General features: G+C 41.4%; 3 protein-coding genes and 1 long non-coding RNA gene across 4 annotated transcripts; 3 read left to right on the top strand and 1 right to left on the bottom strand.

Annotated features, from left to right (window-relative positions):
* Positions 1 to 523: 523 nt before the first annotated feature.
* Positions 524 to 5,452, bottom strand: rrh (retinal pigment epithelium-derived rhodopsin homolog). Its single transcript, XM_041060567.1, has 6 exons — positions 5,285 to 5,452; positions 2,805 to 2,904; positions 2,302 to 2,455; positions 1,764 to 1,932; positions 929 to 1,107; positions 524 to 808 (listed from the first exon to the last, which is right to left on the bottom strand). The coding sequence occupies exons 1-6, from the start codon at positions 5,435 to 5,437 to the stop codon at positions 703 to 705; spliced, it is 861 nt and encodes a 286-aa protein (XP_040916501.1). The 5' UTR covers positions 5,438 to 5,452; the 3' UTR covers positions 524 to 702.
* LOC121197145 lies at positions 2,766 to 5,978 on the top strand. The gene is made up of 3 exons (XR_005896225.1): positions 2,766 to 2,926; positions 3,352 to 3,445; positions 5,260 to 5,978. It is a non-coding gene; the product is annotated as an uncharacterized LOC121197145 (long non-coding RNA).
* Positions 5,979 to 8,896: 2,918 nt separating this feature from the next.
* Positions 8,897 to 11,389, top strand: LOC121197140 (cytochrome c oxidase subunit 8A, mitochondrial). The gene is made up of 2 exons (XM_041060564.1): positions 8,897 to 9,082; positions 11,028 to 11,389. Exons 1-2 carry the CDS (start codon positions 8,966 to 8,968, stop codon positions 11,121 to 11,123), a joined length of 213 nt encoding a protein of 70 aa, XP_040916498.1. The 5' UTR covers positions 8,897 to 8,965; the 3' UTR covers positions 11,124 to 11,389.
* Positions 11,390 to 12,400: 1,011 nt separating this feature from the next.
* LOC121197130 (glucosamine-6-phosphate isomerase 2) lies at positions 12,401 to 17,062 on the top strand. The gene is made up of 7 exons (XM_041060551.1): positions 12,401 to 12,461; positions 12,961 to 13,096; positions 13,176 to 13,277; positions 13,697 to 13,879; positions 14,301 to 14,485; positions 15,066 to 15,240; positions 15,556 to 17,062. Exons 2-7 carry the CDS (start codon positions 12,973 to 12,975, stop codon positions 15,612 to 15,614), a joined length of 828 nt encoding a protein of 275 aa, XP_040916485.1. The 5' UTR covers positions 12,401 to 12,461; positions 12,961 to 12,972; the 3' UTR covers positions 15,615 to 17,062.
* Positions 17,063 to 17,294: the final 232 nt, after the last annotated feature.

Raw genomic sequence — 17,294 nt, 5'->3', positions numbered from 1 at the left:
AGGGAGAGTCCAGAAATCCCTCTTCCGCCCTGTCTTTTTCTTTCATTCCCCTGTTTATTTTGAACTATATAAATAAATTGGTTAAACTGTTCGACATGTCTCCTGTCTGCTTTTGGGTCCAGGTCTTGAACTTTGACTCTGCATAACACTTGAAGCAGGTGAGCCTGGACCTTATATCAGTGAAGCTGGTGATCATCAGCCAGGAGAGTGGGTGGTCTTTGTGCCTTATTGGTGCACCCCCGCCCCCCCCCCCCCAACTTTTTTACTAGCAAGTACTGTGGCCACATGACCAAACCCATTGTTTCAGTCTTTAGTCATTACTTCCTTTAGTCTTTTTTTCTGTTTCAGAATCTTTAGAGAACAAAGACTAATGACTTTTCCTCTTGTGCCTTTGGCTGTCTTTAAGAACAGGATGTTATTATGAGACGAGCACTTGAAGGACACGGTCCATACACAGAAACATTTATGTTGTCAGTTTGTTATTGAAGTAAATGGAACACAAACAGTAACTACAGTGTCACAGCAAGTGGGATTTACACAGTAAACACCACAATGCACAATTTGGGTTATTCAACAGTACAATAACTACAATAGAAAGAACAACACTGACAGTGATTTATGTTATTTCATCATGTCAATCTTCAATACGTGGTTTTAATGTCAGGGTATATTAATACAGCATAATACTGAAGCAATGTCATCTCACTGGGTCAGAGGTTGTTGGGAGGTTGTCATGGGAACCTGGGTATTGATGGTGATTCGCTGCCTGGTTTGACATCGGATCATCCCAATGATGGCTCTTCTGAATCTGAAGGAAAAGATCATTTATGCCCTTGAATGTACCATCAATAAAACTGCACACAACTTCTTACCACCATCATATTTTTTTTAAAAAAGTGTATAGAATAATGAAAATAAAAACACTCACTTTTTGTTGGCAATAACATAAATGCAGGGGTTGTAAAAAGTGGAGGACTTGGCAAAGAGCGGAGCGATGATAGCCATGGGGGCAGGTATGGTCTTGGGGTCACCAAACGATGCCCAGAGGCACACCAGTGAGTAGGGAGACCAGGCCACCAGGAACATGACAATCATCACTATGGACATCTGTTGGCCACAAACACAGCACAGTGTCATACAGGCAGAATACTGTATGTAGTGTAAAGGAGAGGGTTGAGATAGTTGGGAGACATTAAGGAATAGAAAGTCATGCTGAAACTGCCAAAAAACACCATTTGGAAAGGGTTCATTTATCTCTCTGCTCTGGTTTTCCTGGTCAAGAAGACTCATGTTTAGGTCATGAGTCTTCTTGGGGCATCTGTGGACACCTAGTGGCCTGAAATACATGTCTCTAATGGTTAGGTAAGCGTGACAGTGAGCCTACAACTTGTCTACACCAGCAGTGAAGCAAAAGCAGTACAGCAGCAGCAGCTACAGTCCAGTATCTAGACTGGATCACTGCAGACCAGTATCTAGACTCAACGCTCACAGCCCTATACGCAATCATTGTATTTATGTAAGAGGGAACAAAAGGGAATCTGTGCCTAAAAATACACTTTAGGTTAAAGTTATTCTCATAAAGTGTAAGTCCATACACAGCCTGTGAAAACTGTATTGATTAAAACTGAACACAGATTCATGTGAGACAAACCCCCCCCAAAAATCCAATGGATGTGGCACAACTTCCTCTAACCACCCACACCAAAGCTGCACGCCTCTGTAAGAGTGAGCCCGAAAATAGCTCAGCGTGTCTCGGTTTTCACCTTGGTGACGTCCATCTGATCCGACCAGTCGATGTTGAGGCTGTCCAGGCAGTTGCTGGCTTTGTATCTCCTCACAGTGACGGACACGTTGTAGTAGCAGTAGAACATGACGGACAGAGGCATCACGAAGTTGACGGCAATCACTGCCATGGTGTAAGAGATGAACGAGCTGTGGAGGAACGGCAGAGTTAGTATCTGCACGTGCAGAATAAACAGGATGTTTTTTGTGGTTTTGGTTATAGTACTACTACTAGTACTATTAAAGCATTTGCTGTGTGAACCCTGAATAGAAAGAGGAGCAGCAGCAGTATTGAGAGCAGTTTGTAAAGTAGCCATTAAAGCAGTAGTACTAATAGAGGTACTAGCAGGCAACCCATTCATGTTCTGCTACTGTACACTATGGGAAGTGGATTAGTGGATTATCTTATTCTGCTTATTCTAAGCTGCATCAGTATTTGTTGAATCATTCTGAAGTCTGTTAAAATGCTTGAGAGAGCTGAAAAGCAGTTATTACATCTGCCGTCAACTCATAACTCACGCATCATTGTTTCTCCAGTTGATGGTGCATGTGGCTCCCGTGGGGTCGGGGGCGTAGCCGGCCCAGCCCACTATAGGCATGGAGGACCAGAACACAGCATTGAGCCACGCCGCCACAATAAGAAGGTTGTACGATCGCACCGTCATTTTCTGCCCTGGAGAGAGAAATGACATGTGCAGATACTGGTTCCATTACAGTTCATTTTTATTGGGTTAATAACGTGTTCTGCTTAGGTGTTGATGCAACTGCATGATCACCGAGGAGGCTGAAAAGTATTTCTGTTATTTTGTCCACTCCAATTAAAATCACTAAGTGTAGACTGAATAACAGGAACACCTCTGAGTATAACACACACACACACACACACCACAAACCACATCCTCCAAAATGATCGCACAGCTGAAACAAAACCTCTCTGAAGCAGTTTCAGCAAATGAGTGTACAGTGTGGTCAGTTTATTTCTACGTGCGTGCACGGAGAGCAGAGGAGCAGTGAATACACACCTATGTCTGGTCTGCAGATGGTGAGGTAGCGGTCGATGGCCACCACAGTCAACAAGCCGATACTGGCCATGCCGAAGAAGATGTTGAGAGCAGCATAGATCTGGAGACAAGAACACAGAAATGTAAACCCCCCTTTTTTTTTTTCACAGATGGTTCATGACAAAGACCTGCTATAAAGTTGCCTTCAGGTTTCTTAAACTATTTGCATATTTGTGACACATAAAGTTAGAAAACGGGTTCAAATTCAAATGACATTCTTTTCTTTAGCACTTTATTGGTATGTTATCAGTTAAAGGTAGTGTCTGTTTGGCTGTTTGGGCTTAATCCATCAACTTCTATAGCAGCTAGGATCTACAAGTAGGCTGACAGTTTGGTAACATGTAAAAGCCAGATACACTGGAGAAGGTGAAAGTGTTTGTCAGACTTTAGAGAGGGAGGACACAGCTGTTTACTGGAGGCAGTACATACCAGTGTAAACTTAATGTGTTGAAAGAGATTACTTTGCTGCTTTTGGACCAGCAAACCTAATACAAGGTTCTCCTCTCAGGCCGACCATCTCGTCTGACAGCTCTGCAGCCTGACCCCGACGCAGCATCTCCATGCCAACCTCCAACCAGAGCCACAGCTCCAGGGCCACATGAGTAATAACCTCCTTTTTCATGTTGATCTGGTGCTTAATGCAAAATTGGCTTTCTTCAAAATTCCAGATTATCACAGCTTTTACCAGCGGCTCTCAGGTCACAGTCTCAGGTCATGTACACATAAAAAGTTTGGTATTTTCTGTTGTTTAGACAGAGTTTGTTAAGAGACGCATTTTTGCTGTTCACCAATGGGAACTTTTCTTTTTTAGTGTCATTATACTGACTCTGTAAAATCATTTCACTTGAGTTGGGTGTGTGTGGAATGATTTTTGATATTGCCTTAATTCATAAGTGAGTTAATTTCCAGTGTACGGGAAATCCATCGCTGGCCAGATAAACTTTTGTTTGGCTCGCAGGGGTTTCCCAGCTCTCCTTCTCACTGTAGATTAGTATCACATGAGTCAGCATCACTGTGCAAATAACTGAGTGAAAAAAAAAAACCAACATAATCTGCTAAAATAATTAAAATAATCCCAACACGTGGCCTGCTGAGGTGAACGTGCGTCAGTCTGCTCACAGGTTTAGTCTCATGGGCAGCTCAGAATAAGTCACGGTAGTTAGAATGACATTTTTAAAGGGTTTAGCAAACGTGATGACATGGAGAATGGAACGAGTTCGGGGTAGCGTCTGACCAGCTCTTAAGAATAACTGCCACATAGTTACATAGACTTGGAAGGAACATGACACTAATGTTCGGTGTCCAGCCTAAAAAGTTTTTTTTTTTTTGTCAGTAATAGAAAAACTAAAAACACTAATATTCCACTCTTACTTAACTGAATTCACTGTCTCTGTCTCTAGGCACACTGTAAAAAAAAAAAAAAAAAAAGGCCTGTGGCTTTGCAAACTCTCCCTTCATCTGTTGATGATCTTGTGGGTAATTTCAAATACAAAACCACAATCAGCTGTTGACCATTTTGCCCCAGTCAGGCACAAAAAAAACAACAACCAACCATGTCAACCAACTCAAAGGAAACTGAGTCAGACAAAACCTCAGATCTACCATGATATCTTCAAAAGAACTACACTGGAATACAACACAGCATTCAGAGATGCCAGGCGACCTGATTTCTCTCAACAGTTGAAAGTCTCATAAACCCTGCCCGTAACTATAACCTGGATCACCTGAGTGATGCTAAATGTAATGAATTGTCTGCCCATTTTAGAGGTAAGATTGGGGCCATCAGAACAGAAATAGCTCAGAAAAGGCCAGACAATGTTTCACAAAGTATTGGTCTAAAATTCAAACACACTTCTTTCATTGGTGGACTCAGAAATGATCAAGAAAGTTGTTGGCAAGTTAAAACCCTCTACACTCAGACCACCTAAAACTATTCGCACTAAACCTCTGTGTAAACACTGACTCTGACCCAAATTTTGAATGTCACATCAGAAAGTATCCCTCTGTCATTTAAGGAATTGAGTCTGTGTCTCTCCCAGGCAGACTCAGCATGTAATGCTCTTTACAATCTGTCACCGAATTAATAAAAATTTATTTATTTTTTTTTAGTCTCTGAAAGGCCTTTCCCTGTCTTATCTGTCCAACATACGCCCCAAAACTCTGGAGCAGACTGTCTGAAGGTCTACGGGCGCTCAATCTGTTTACACTTCCGAAACAAAAATCTTAAGACACGTCTCTTTACCATTGCTTTTTCCTTAAGTGTCTCTTCTTTTACCTGATTGCTGTAAATTATCTTGCTGTTTTAATGGCTTTATATGGTTTTCACCTGATGGCTGTTTCATCTTGTCTCATCCTGATGTTTTAATTCAGCTTTATTTCATTTCATTTTCCTTCCTGCAACACAATTAAATTTCAGTTGAAGGCCCTCACATTCCACCCACCTGACAACCAGTGTAGCCAAACTTCCAGCTCCCGTGGATGTCTGAGGCGGCTGACATGGGATATCCGATCCCGGCCACCCCAATGTCAGTAAAAGCCAGGTTGATTATAATGAAGTTGGTGGCAGTGCGGAGCTCCTTGAACTTCACAAACATGAGCAGCACCACAATGTTGCTTGCTAGACTGATGACGCCTGAGAAAAGGAGAGAAGACGTGAAGTACAGAGTCCTGATCCCATATTTATTCGGAACATGAGGCACAGTGGATGAGGCGTAAAGCAAATGGAGGTTTTAAGGTGAAATTCTGCTCGTTCTGCTTTTTCTCAATTGTAGAATAGAACTTTGTAAGTGAAAAGAAATCTCAAAAGTTAAAGTGAATGTCTTAACCTCTGTCTTAACTACAGTGGATTTAGTGAGAAATGGAGTAATGTGCTCACTGCAGTAAACAATGATCCAACAGCCATGGCTCTAACAGACAGTCAGTGTTGGTACAGATTTCCTGCTGAGCATAGCATCAAGGCTGTCCTGTCTCTGCTTGTTTGTCTCAAAAGAATTACACAAGACTTTCCACTATGTGGCTGGATGATTTGTTTGTTTTTGCTTATGTTTATAATATTCTTTCCTTTTCATTTGTTTTTTGTATTCTTTTTTTCTCATTCTTTTTCCGTCAGTTGTAATAATTCACGTGTTCTCCATTCTGTGTGAATGGTGTAAAACAAATAAAAATGTTGGTCACAGAATAAACATCTTTCACAGAAGACACTGTGATCTGCTGCATTGTATTGCATTAATTTCTGGGAGTCATCATTAACATCACCTGTGCTTCTCCTGCTGTGACAAGTCAAATAAAAACATACTAGAAAAAAAAAAAACATGTAGGCAACAGGGACTTAACATTAAACATGTTTCCATATCAACTAGTCTCTCTAAACATCCACCGTGATACCAAGTGCCAAGACTTGGATAAGTTACATAATGCTATCTGAACAGCTTTTCAATGGATAACAATAGAGTAATTTCCTTTCGCCATTAATGACCTTGCAATATCTAAACCCACATATTTGTTTGATATAGTCACACTTCCTTTACCCCCAATGGATTTTCCTCTGTTACCAACTAGTTAAAAGCAAGTAACAGAAACATAAGTAGCTGCAGTTATAGTTACACTTTCTCATAGTTTCAGTGAAAAGTTTTTAACATATTTTTAGTTCGAGGAGCACTGAAAAAAATCCATTCCATTCACCTTTTTACATTTGCTCCGGGGCAACATGTGACTTCTGTGCCTCCCTAACCTGATGCCACTGCCTTGGTGACTGCCTCCCACCTCTGTCTCTCTCCCTGTGTGCGCATCGGTTTTGATGGTTAAGGTTATGGTTGTTTGTTGGTTTGATTAAGTTTGTTGCTGTTTGTTTCCCAGGACCATCCTGCTCTCTGCACCTGCTCTGACTCCTGACCCCCCCCCCGTGGCCCTGCAATAAATGACTAACTCCATTCCTGTCTCAAACATTAATTGGATACAGACCTTTATCAGTGTAATTTTAAAAAAGAACTGTACAGCATGACAGGGCTGACAGGTCAAATGCATGTGTGCATATACTGTTAACATACGACAACAGTGTTAGGCCAGTCCTTTCTCTTACAAAATACATTTATATATTTCTAGTTTGCAACAGCAAATTCTGTTGTAAGAAACATAATGCTGCCTGTACTGTTATTAACAAAATAAACCAATATTTAACAACTAATGCTTTCATGGTTTTGGTTAGGTAAATCATAAGACTGTTGCACTTAGGGTTGTTTAAATATTTAAAAAGTCAACAGTGACAAGATGCACAAAACCGACAGTTTGAAACTTGTGAGCCATGTTTATGTCCATGCAAAGACTGAATGTAAATGCCACTGAGCCCTGAGAGTTACATGCTTTGACTGTAAAAGGTTCTACAGGAAAAACACAAAGTAGAGATCAATGAAACAACACAATACGCACATTATTTGCCACTTGTTGTCCTCTGTTTGTTACCTGCAGTGATTAGATATCCAGCCACTATGTTGTGCTCCAGTTGGGTAAAGGCACTTTTTCCTCCGTAAGGTGCAACATCATCTGTAACATTAACTCCAGAGTCGATCCCCATTTTCTTGAGTAGTTGGAAAAAGAAAAAATACACTTAATTGAAGTCAACAGCCTTCCCTACAAACAGTCTCGGAAGAAAAATTACACACAGGTAATGAAAAACAAATAAAAAAAACCCCTCTGAACAAAAGAGATGCTGAGAGTCCGTATTTCAAAATGCTGCTTCTATCTAAAATCTGTGGGGCATTGTGCAGAGGTGGGGGGGTAATCGTGGAGGGATGGGGTGAAGGGGGGATTATTACATACCATTGCTCCCCTGCCCCCAGTTAGCTGGAGGCGTGCTTGTATGTAACGTGGGCAGCAGGGCTGCACAAGACAGGATTACCGCTCACGTGGAGTTGTTGCAGGTTTGGCGATGGCCAATAAGCTTTGACATTACAAAACTGAAGTTGAGTTCACTTTACTAAACACTAGTTTGAAAGAGTGATTACACCCCCAAAAAAGTAGTAACAGTTTTACTCCTACTAATACTACAGGGAATTTAAGACGGCAAAATTAAGAGGGAGGAGAAGTTGAGGGGTGAGAACTTCAAACTACAGGATAATAATGATAATAAAAATGTAGTGAACGCCTTCTTTTCTCAGCAAGAACTTCAGAAAGGGGGAGAGACACAGCACCTGGAAGGGATGAGCCAGGGTGACAGTTATTTCACCGTTTGGATGACCTGGTACCAGAGAAGATATTAGTATTAATCAACACAGTGTAGGAGCTTGGACATTTGCCAAAAGAACGGAAACACTCAGAAACCTAGTAAAACAGGAAATGAACCTTGCTCTCACATCCCTATCACACTTACAGCAGTAATGTGTAAATAATGGAACACAAGATCACAGACAGACAGACAAGTAAATGTACTTGAGAAACAGGGATGTTCTGTCTCCTATCAGAGTGGCTGAGAGAGAAAACCATTAATGCCTCATGATGTCTGGCAGGAAGTGACTGGGGAGCTCATAAAGGAGCATTAATGATGATGAACAGACCAATCATAAGATCTGCAATTGATTATGGGTCTGTGGCACATGACAGCAGCTTCCTCTATTATGAAGCTGGGTGTGGTGCAGGCTAAAGTACTTAGAATATGTGGTGGGGCTTTTAGAACAAAACCTATTAATGTCCTTTTAACTGAAATGGGGGAAACTACTTTAGAGGCTGAGAAGGAACAAATTGTGTCTGAACTAATGGTCTAAGCTACAGAGTTATTGGTCCTGAACACCTGCTAAGCGTTTGTTGGAGAAGAACTGGGAGCTTCAGGGAAGGGTTGGAATAGCAAGGAGGGGAGTCTGATAAATTCTATGGGTGAGAGAGGACAGGGAGGGGGAGGGAAAGATTTGTTGCAGTGGGCTGGCCACCTGTTCCAGCATGACTTTTGCCATTGCTTTTCTTCAAATGACCTGTGGGGGGCAGCAATAAGCCTTTGTTGCACCTGGTCTGCCGCGAACTTCAAAAGAAGAAGAAGAAGCAGGAAGCGGCGACCTTTGTCTTGAAGCACTTCCGTTTAACGCCATACTCGGTCTTTCAGTCGAGAAGACGTCGCTTCACGGTAGCAGATAAACATGCCGGGGTTCCTGAGGACCATCTCCAGATGTGCTGCTCCAGCCTTGCGGCGACACGCCATCACTCAGAGAGCTAGTCTCTACACTACACCGCCCAAAGGAAAGATGGGTCCACTCGTAAGTGTGATGTTTTCCGCTAAACCACCTTGGCCTCATGCTAAAGGAATGACTAGCTAGCTAGCAGCTAATCTGTTTACCGTCCTTGGCTGACGAGGTCAAAGCCGATATCTGCAAAGTCAGCGGGCGGTGTTAAAAGCGTGTGTTTTGTTTTAAAACCCATTGTGTCTAATAACTGAATTTAAGTCTCTACGTGCCCGGGAACGTATTTTAAGTCCCAGTTCAGTGTTTTCATACCGATACTGCCCTCAGTAAGGAGGCCCAGGCTAACACAGAAACGTTAGCATTTCTCTCTCTTGGCGCAAGGTCTGTTATGAAAGTAACGCAGTGCCAAAATGTATTTCTAAAAATGTCTGTGTGATGACTCCATGTTTACAGACAGTTACACACAGTTAATCCTTACAGTACGTTAGTCCTTACAGTGTCATTGTGCTGTAATGTCTTTGCTATTTATAACCAGTAAAGCTGGACATGAGTGGAAACACACAGATATCAAATGCTGTCTTTTACTGTTATCTGATTTAATTTACACTCCGTTTATTAGGTCCACTTATTAGCTAAGACTAATGCTCATCTAATAATCCAACGACCCTGCAATCAGATTTTATTGAAGCTGAATTGAGAAGTGGAGATTTAATTGGGCCATTTTCACCAAGGTGCTGACAGTGGTGGCATGAACAGGGTCTGTAAATTAACTCAAACACTGATCTCTTATGGTGCAGAAAGCATTTGAGTGTATTTTTTAATACCACCTTTAACTGGTCTCAGTTAAAGATGCTGTAATCTGTACTGTTAAATTGAAACCTGATTGCAGCTGTATCAATGTAAATGTTAGCAGTGGCAATGTGACCTCCATTCCATTCAAATCATTAGTTTGAAGCACTGATAGCATCGACAATCTGTGTGCAGTAAGAGAGAGATCAATCCACTTCATCATAGATACAGAATCTGATACATAAACAACATAAGACTCCAATCAGCAAAAGAGGCAGTCCTGTAGAGGTCTCTGAGGGCAAGTAGCAGTTTCTAAACCACCTCTCAGGAGGGGAAACGCTTGGGGTGGGCTAAGAAATGTCAGCATTTCACAGTGAAGTCACCTGACCTCAACCCTCCTGAACATGTATGGGGGCACTTGTAGATTGAGAAGACCAAGCACTCTGACACCACAAGAAGCTCTTTGGAACATTCTCAGGTCAAACTGGGACAAAACATGGATCATCAGCTTTTGCACTAACTTGTGGAGTCCATGGAGCTCAGGGGCTGTCATTAAAGCTAAAGAAGGACAAAGCAAATACTAAGGCGCTCTGAAAAGTTGAATCTATTCAAAGAAGGAGATGAATTTCACTCAAATTGTTATCATTTGAAATGAAAAAAAAAAAGTATTATATTTATAGCAAATGCAAGATAGAAGCGTCTTGAGTACTGGTCTCAGACTTTTGGATCCTACTGTATTTACTACTACTACAAAATCCATTAATACATGTGCAAAACTGTTTTTCTAATTAGTAACAGAAAAGTGTTTTTTTTTTTCAATATGACTTACCTATTTTGCAACAGGACACACTGTGTTTGGTCAGATATCTTATTTTCATGCGTCTGTCATGGTCTGTTTATTGGGAAAAAATTACATGTGCATTGTATTCAGTGAAGTGTTGCCTAATCAGCTGAGAGAGGAAAGACAGACAGGTATGCACACAAGGTTAAATGGCACCAAGCCACTGTGAGCACATGTAAAAGGCAGAAAATAATACTAAACTACAATATGGAGATTTGGGGTGGACTGTATAAATAAAGTTTCTGCATGGGAAACAGAACAGATTTTAATGTCGCTTCGATGTCACATTGACTTCACTTGTGCCAGCAGTGTAAACACAGCCTTTAGCACATTTTACACGAGATGCTGATGGGCTCTAAGCTAACTGAAGGCTCTCTGTCTGTTGTTCAGGAAACTGTCGTTGGATTGGGCATGTTCTCCCTGGCCATCCTGGGACCATCTGGATGGATCCTGGCCCACCTGGAGGACTACAAGAAAAAAGAATAAACTGGACATTTTAACAGTTTGATACCCGGTTTATCCATCCTCCCGTCTCCAGAGACAACCTGGGACCATAACCATTATGTTCCGCTGCGGAGAAGAATATACAATTAAGTTTTACTCTCACTCTTCTACCTCTGTGACAGTTCCACTCCACATGTCAGGCACAAACCAACTGTTCCCAAAACACTGACTGTGATACATTGAAAATTGTATTGTACTTATTCCCTCATTAAGGAGTATGTTACAGAATTAAATTTTAAACACATCTATGTTGTTTGTTATGTGTGGATTTTGTCTCCTGTGTATAAGGCTTTTAGGATCAGCTTCAGAAAAATTCCTGCTGACAGGAATGTTATGGGCAAATTGCAAGTGTCAATAGTAATAATTTAACGGCCTATTATTTATGGCAGGTGCAGCTCATTTTAAGTGGTTTATACATCGCGTGGTTGTTTAATCTGTGACAATGCATCATATAAATTTATGTGTTTTCTTTGCAAAATATTTGCCTCAAATTGTTCCTCGAATTGAACTCAGGTACACTGAGTTCAGATTTAGGGTCAGGGTAATATGACTATATTTGGAGATAAAATAAATTTGTCAGTGTTCAGAGATTGTGGCAAACTGTTTGCACAAAGTTATCTCTTCAACTCCTCAAGCTTGGTGAGTTGTTCAAGTTAGACTGACTAAAATGTCTGCAGGTTGTTGTGGTTATTTGTCCATAATCTGAATCAAAAGGCCGCTGATGCACCATAGGGATGTAATGTGTGCAGGCAAAAGAAGAAAGACATCTCAGGGGCATGCTGGTCCTATACCTGCCAATGATACCACAGTGTATCGAACCGACAGTGAAACGTGGATGTGGGAATATTCAAGTCTGGGTGGGGTTGTCTTTTCCAAAGTTGGTGGAGTTGGACACCAAAGTGACTACACCCTGACCAGAGACATGCTGCACCCTTTGGTTTGCTTTACTGTGTGCACAATATGATACAGTCAATAAGGACTGAAGGCCTTTATCATAAAGGCTTCATGTTTTTCTTTTGTTGGGAGACCATAAACTGGCCATTACTAACCATCTTCATACCATCAATAACCATCTGCTGCGCAGATTCTCTGTAAGTTTATGATTTAAATGTATTATTATTATTATTAGTGGTAGTAGCAGTGTTATTATTACTATTATTTTAGTAATAGTAATTATTTACAATTATTTCTTTGCCCACGCGGACTTGGACATGGAATCCTCCATGGTGAAATCACTTGACCGGTAGTTGATCATGTGACAAAACAGACGTCTTGCAACACCTGACTTCTCGACTACAAACAAACCGAGTGTTTAAGCAGGTAAAAAAACAACAACACATTCTTATTGCTTGTGTGCTTCATGTTGACAGTTTACCAGTAGCTTCGGTTTCGCTGAGTGTCGTGTTTCAGAAAATGTGCATTCAACGAAACTTGGACGAGTCCGCTGCTACTCAACTTGCTTCGCTTGCTAACATTAGCCACTGCCTCGCCAAACTCCATAGAAATATCGGACACTTTACCAGAGTCCTGCTTATGCGTATTGTTCGCCGTTACGGACCATCTGTTTCTACCTCAGCGGCAGAGGACAGCCAGTCCTTTCGAGGCAAATCTGTATTTGAGAGGATGTTTTAAATAAGTGACGAATTGTTTGCTAAGCAGCTAGCAAAGCACGCATTCAGTAGCCTGTTTTTTGAACGGAGTTTGGCGTAGTGTTTTCTCAAAGTGCTACCTCCATCAGATTACCATGGCGCCCGTAAAACCATGGTGAATATCACCGTTTTCAGGCTGTTGCTGAATTACCTTCTTCTTATTTCTTTAGAAAGCCAATACAATGAGGCTAGTCATTCTGGACGACTATGAGCTGGCCAGTGAGTGGGCAGCAAAATACATCCGCAACAGAATCCTCCAGTTCAAGCCCTCTGCAGAGAGATACTTCACCCTGGGCCTGCCCACAGGTTCACACCAACACACATGTTCTTTGTGGACAAAGTATTTTTTGCAGTGGAGTTTATTAACATGTGTCATTTCCCTCAGGGAGTACTCCCTACGGCTGCTACCAGAAGTTAATTGAATACTACAGAAGTGGAGATATTTCATTCAAACATGTGAAAACCTTCAACATGGATGAATATGTAGGTGAGTCCAAGGCCGAATCATCCAGCATCTTTCATTGTCTAATTCTCATTCTCGTGATTGTTTATGTATTTAGTCCATAAATCGGTTTCTTCCAAGAACAGGTAACATCAGATAACTTTACTGACTGAGACATCATTTTGCATGGCGTTTCTTATTAATCGTAGTGTAACAGGTCAAGAGGCTAATTACTTGTTGTGCTTAAACCCACTGCATGTGTGCACTGGAAGCTACGTTGCCAGTACCTTTTTAAAATTAAGCTGGATTAAGTCACCAAGTGACTGTGTGCTTTAAACACGTTGTATCAGTGTTCTGTGATAGTGTAACATGCATTTCACTATTTGCCACACCGCTCTGGATTCATGATATTGCAGCTCTTAGGTTAGGGGGAGAAAAAAAAAGATAACCTTCTCGTTCTCCAGGTCTACCTCGTGCTCATCCAGAGAGCTACCACTCCTACATGTGGAACAACTTCTTCAAGCACATTGACATTGACCCAGCCAACGCTCACATCCTGGATGGAAACGCAGAGGACCTGGAGGCAGAGTGTCAGGCCTTTGAACAGAAGATCGCAGAGGCTGGAGGGATCCAGTTATTTGTAGGAGGTGAGACACGGTTTCCCAATTATCCAAACCAAGCTTTCGAGCTTATCAATTCCTTTTAGCGATGCCAACAGGTTTTTCTGATAGTTGCACGGTGCAAAACAAACACGTCAAACTCATGTGTCTACGCGGCTGGAAACTTGTAAGAAGGAGTCATGGCAGAGAGGAACAAATGCTCCAAAGTGTGGCTTCATTCACAAACGACAGATGATGACGACAGTCCTAGTTATAATGCAGAGTTTCTCAAACATAGGCTCTATGTGGGCGGTATGCCCAGATATCATTTCCCATCCCTATTTTTATATTGTTTATATAGGGTTAGGGTGAGGCCTGTTGTAGATGCCATGGGGTAATTTCCTCTCCTGTGTTCTATAAAGTTTCCTCTTCTTTGCTTGGTTCCTTGTCATCGTCTGTCTGTCTGTAGGTATTGGCCCTGATGGTCACATTGCGTTCAATGAGCCTGGCTCCAGCCTCGTCTCCAGGACCAGAGTGAAAACCCTGGCGAAGGACACCATTGTGGCCAATGCCCGTTTCTTTGGTAACGACCTCTCCAAGGTTCCCACCATGGCTCTCACGGTCGGGGTAGGAACCGTCATGGACGCCAAGGAGGTCAGTTTGAAAGGCGGTTAATTTATTCCTCCATTGAACTGCACTAACATATTCCCCATGACCGTTTTAAGAGATGCTGCCACAGCCGCCTTCTTCTGCACAACTCTCTGGTAAATCAGCGGGTCTTTGTAAAATGAACATAATAATATAAGACTAAACATGTACATTGCAAAATTACAAACCTCACTGCTTAACACAAAAATATGCAGATTACACGTTGAAATGTAGAACACAGCGGGATAACAGCAGAGAAACAACATGACTGTGTTAACTGGCATCTATAAAGGTGGACAGTGGATTTATGTCCATTAGCAATGTAGCACTGCCCTCTACTGGCTGAGGAAGTACATGCAGGATATTATTACCAATGGCTGCTAAGCTACGAGTGCTGTGCACGCCTATGATGCTGTAGTTCATCAGAGTAATTAATCAGTAACACAGCAAACTTAACTATAATATCATTAAGTCACTGAAACCACTGAAAACATGCAACATACAACAGTTAGCTGCTAAAGTTGTAGTAATAACTCCCAATGTTCCTATTTTCCTGAGTGCGACTCTGTTGTCGTCCTCTGCTCAGGTGATGATTCTGATCACAGGAGCACACAAAGCCTTCGCTCTGTATAAAGCCATAGAAGAGGGGGTCAACCACATGTGGACGGTATCAGCCTTCCAGCAGCACCCACGTACCATCTTTGTCTGTGACGAGGACGCAACGCTGGAGCTCCGGGTCAAAACTGTGAAGTACTTCAAAGGTACCATCTTTTTCAAATATCAAGTTTCCTGTACCTTTTTTAAATCTAGTCAACATCCTGGTTAGAAGGTCAGAGTTCATAAAACATTAGGTTGTTGTTCATCAGGTAAAATCAGACTGTAAACAAGCATAATGTCTGGACTTTACACATCATAGTGGATAAAGTAACACATGCTTTATCATCACTTTATCCAGTATCCAGTTCATTACAGCTCAAAGGCCATCTGATGGGTCTGAAGTTAAACTGAGCTCTTGGTCTCATTCTGTGTCTAACATACTTTATCTTTTTTTTTTACCTTTTTCATTTTCATTGTAGGTTTAATGCATGTTCATAACAAGCTGGTGGACCCAGTGCTGAGCATGAAGGACCAGTAAAACACAAGAAGATCACCAAGGAAGAGAACTGAAGACGTCAAGATGGTCAGAGGTCACCTGGATCCATCATGAATGGACAGCATTATTACTCTGGTCCTGTTCTGTGTTCTGAGGACCCGCCGAGCCAGTGTTTGACTGAATATCCTTAATGTGCACAGTGTTTATTCATAGACTGAATCTGCCTTTTGGATAATTACAGTTACAGATTCTTTAAGAGAGAGAAATGATCAGGTCACCTTGTATTTCAGTGGAGCTGAAGCTCTTCCTGTGTGTTTGGTGTTAGGACTTTGACGGTTAGTTTTACATGTCATGACGGTAAAGTGAACCCAGAGTGTCTCAGTGCTCTGTAGATGAAACAGCACAGTATATACTTCAGAACGTTTCTCAATGTTAGCTTTGTTTTTGTTTTTTGTTTTTTCCCCATAAATGATTCACCCCCAGTTAGTGAATGTCCAGAGGAAGCAAATATAAAAGTTGGTATTATCTGTAAATCTGAGAAGCAGTCATGGAGCTGAGTCAAACGAATGTCATCAGAAGTGACCTTTGACTTTGGTCAAACTCAGACAAACTTAGTGCAGGTTTAGAACTCTGAGCTCCTCACAGTGTTGAACCATCCCTGAATTTTACTTGAATTTTGTGAGTGGGTTGTGGTCTGGCATTCACAGATATCTTTTACAGTGTTAATCCGCTGTCTTGGAAGACCATGAGATATGGTTGAAGGCTCTGAAAAAGCCACTTATTGAACCTCGACTTGAGATAAGTTTGTCACATGTACAGAGCCCAAGGTCAGAAAAGAACCTCAGTTCTCTAAACACCATGTTCAGCTTAGCAGCTTAGTTTGTTTGAGATTCTCTGACAATCTGGCTTTTTTTTTTTTTTTTTTTTTTTTGTTGTTGTTTATTGCATGTTTTCTCTGCAGCTTCACTGCTGCAGTTGACTATCCCACCTCTAATCTTCTGTCCTGTGCATGCTAAGTGAACGGTTAACAAAATGTAAAACAGTCCTGGACATTATTTACCCCCAGTGACTGTCAGATTACTGTCAAGGTTCATTTCAAATGACCACAGCATCTGTTCATCTCTACACTACAGTCAGTGTGCTTTTGCAGGCGTTGGAATATTTCCAGTTTAATAATGTGATTTGTTTCTATCCTCTGATTTTGGTCACAGCACTCCTTCCTTGGTTTTCTTTACTTCTCTTGTATTTCACTCCTCCTGGTTATCAGGTTGTTACAGTTAGGACTTCTAGCCAGTATTTTTGCAAATTTACTGTGGTTTTTAACTTGTTATTTTCTAATGACAATAATAAAAAAAAAAACTTTGCTAAGAATCCTTTGCTTCACAAGTCTGATCTGTTCTGAAATAAATTAACAAACAAACCAAACAGTATTGTGAGTTAAACCACCTTTAGCCAACGTTATGATGCAGTTCCCTTGTTTTCCACAGGGGGGCAGTCAGGTATAAGACTTGAAACCGGCAGCACCCCATGTGCACTCTGATCACATACACTGTGATGGAAATAAATGGCCCAGTGTTGTACACCACAACCACCTTAGTTTTGTTTGTCATTTATTTGTTTATTTGTTATTCTTTATTTATTTATTTATTTTTAAAATGCAAACAACACATAGCAATGTAGGAAAGTGTCACAGCAGCAAAAGGAAGTAGAGGACCAGATGCA

Source organism: Toxotes jaculatrix, chromosome 17 (genome assembly GCF_017976425.1).
Source record: "Toxotes jaculatrix isolate fToxJac2 chromosome 17, fToxJac2.pri, whole genome shotgun sequence".
NCBI classification, from domain to species: Eukaryota; Metazoa; Chordata; class Actinopteri; family Toxotidae; genus Toxotes; species Toxotes jaculatrix.
The sequence above is the reverse complement of the archived record's forward strand: the minus strand, read 5'-3'. Positions and strand labels throughout refer to the sequence as shown.